General features: G+C 35.0%; 1 protein-coding gene across 1 annotated transcript; it reads right to left on the reverse strand.

The window, feature by feature from the left end:
• Positions 1-754: 754 nt before the first annotated feature.
• LOC120801688 (olfactory receptor 4K1-like) lies at positions 755-1,717 on the reverse strand. The gene has a single exon (XM_040148863.1). It carries the CDS (start codon positions 1,715-1,717, stop codon positions 755-757), a length of 963 nt encoding a protein of 320 aa, XP_040004797.1.
• Between the last annotated feature and the right edge of the window lie 482 nt (positions 1,718-2,199).

Raw genomic sequence — 2,199 nt, forward strand, 5'->3', positions numbered from 1 at the left:
TATAATGTCACCCCAGATTTGATTTAGGATACAGATATTTATGGTGCTGGTTTGCTGGTAGTATGAGTCACCCAGTCGCCTGGGCTCCTGCATCTTTACTATCTTTACATCAGGGACCGCAATAACAACAGGTCTGGGACCTTACTGTGTAATCTTTGAAATTTTTGTAGTTGAGCACGGTTCAGTGTCCTCCCTCCCATGTCAAATAAACTAAACACACTGCAGACTGTTAAAGATCCTTTACCCTGCATGTGTTGACGATTGATCATAAGATGGCAAATTCATTTCAATTTTGGATTTGAATTTGCATCATATTTCTGTTGTTACATTAAAAAATATTTCTGAATCGTGTCTTAAAGTTTTGATGTGGCCCAATACGGGAGCATTTCAGATTTCACTTGTCAAATAATTTTGGTGAAGTGGCCACATTTCCCCTACAGGTCACTATTTGCTGGTCCCGACTACAGATCCTTGGCCTTGTTTGATAAAAACTCGTGTATTTTATCCCATTTTTCTCTCTGTGGGTACACACAGTACTCAATCAGTCCTCCACCAATATAATTCTAATCAATCAATAAAAACATTTCATGCTCTTAGTGAAATTAATAAACCTGTTTTACATCAGCAACCCGAGACGATTCAAGTTGTGTTGAAAGCAATTACATTTTTATCGACAATTAAACGGTAATGTATGTATGTAAACAAACTATATTTTCTTTTTAATTTCTTTTTAATTCATAATGAACCGCTGAATTTAAATTCTCTCCATGAAAATGTGCAGCCGCAATGTTTTCGATGTCAACAAATTTTTACAAGCATGTCTAATTTTTGACAGTTTAAGACCATACATGATTGGATTTTGAAGAGGCTGGATGATCACTACATACATAGACAAGAAAACACAGAGAGGATATGGAACTGAGAACATGTCAAATCTCTGAGTGATCAAACTATAAAAACAGGCAAAGACAAAGCTAATAAGTGAAACTAAATGTGGAGTGCAGGTATCCAAAGCCTTCATTCTGGTCTCTTTAGAAGCTTTTAAACACACCGCCAAAATCTTTACATAACTGTATGAAATATAAGTGACAGGAGCAGCAACAGTGAAAATAAGGCCAAAAACTAGATCATGAATAAGTGACACTGTTCTGTCTAATGAACAAGAAAGTTCAACTAAAAGGTGATGCGCACAAAATACTTTGTTGATAACAGTCCCGCAACGCTTCAAATTAATAGTGAAAGACAATAAAACTCCAACCTCTACAAAAGAAACTATCCAGATCACAAGTATGACAATCTGTACTTTTCTTTTAGTTATTATTGCATTGTAATGCAAAGGTTTACAAATACACACATATCTGTCATATGCCATTATTGTTAATGTTCCAAATTCAATAGCTACATATGTATGAATATTAAAGATTTGAAGGAAGCAGTAAAAGGCAGAAATTTCATGAATGTCTGACAAGATTTGTACCATCAAGCAGGGCAGCATAGACGTGCTGCCATATATTTCATTAATAAATAAATTGCACAGGAATAGATACATGGGCTCATGCAGGTTTTTCTCCCCATAAATAATGATAATAAGAACAGTGTTGGCAAAAATAACCGATATGTAAAATAGCATTGCCAGAGTGAAATACAGGTACTTTAATTGTCCCAAGTCACCGTACATAGCCAACACAAACGACACAATCTCTGTTGAGTTCTCCATCGACCCAGCAATAAGACACAACAATACATTTGACGATTTGCCTTTTGAGGATATGTGATTGCAAATGTTGAAAGGCAATTCAGTGTTAAAATGTGTCAAGAGTAAATGAAGAAAAATTACAAACACATATTTCACACTTAAAGAATATCTTCATGGTTACAGAATATAAATACATAAAAGTATGCTTTTACTTTACGATTCAATAATTGATCTACCAGTGAATTAATAAATGAAAACATCCTATATCAAGATTTGTCAAGAGAACCTGTAATTACAAACAACTATTTAAAAAGAGCTAAGATAAATTAATGTTTATGAGACCCAGTTCCGCTATGAGATTTTCTGAAGTATGTGACAGATGGATAATCAATAGAAAACTGAAGACTGCTGTAACCGCCCCTCCCTAATGAGACAATCAGAGGCAGTTGCTGAACCTTTATACTGATGTCCTGGAAGGAAAAAGAACACGACAGGCAGAATGT

Source organism: Xiphias gladius, chromosome 16 (genome assembly GCF_016859285.1).
Source record: "Xiphias gladius isolate SHS-SW01 ecotype Sanya breed wild chromosome 16, ASM1685928v1, whole genome shotgun sequence".
Taxonomy (NCBI): Eukaryota; Metazoa; Chordata; class Actinopteri; order Istiophoriformes; family Xiphiidae; genus Xiphias; species Xiphias gladius.

Coding starts and splice junctions, on each gene's coding strand:
- LOC120801688 (XM_040148863.1), bottom strand. CDS start 1,717: ATGGAGAACTCAACAGAGATTGTGTCGTTTGTGTTGGCTATGTACGGT.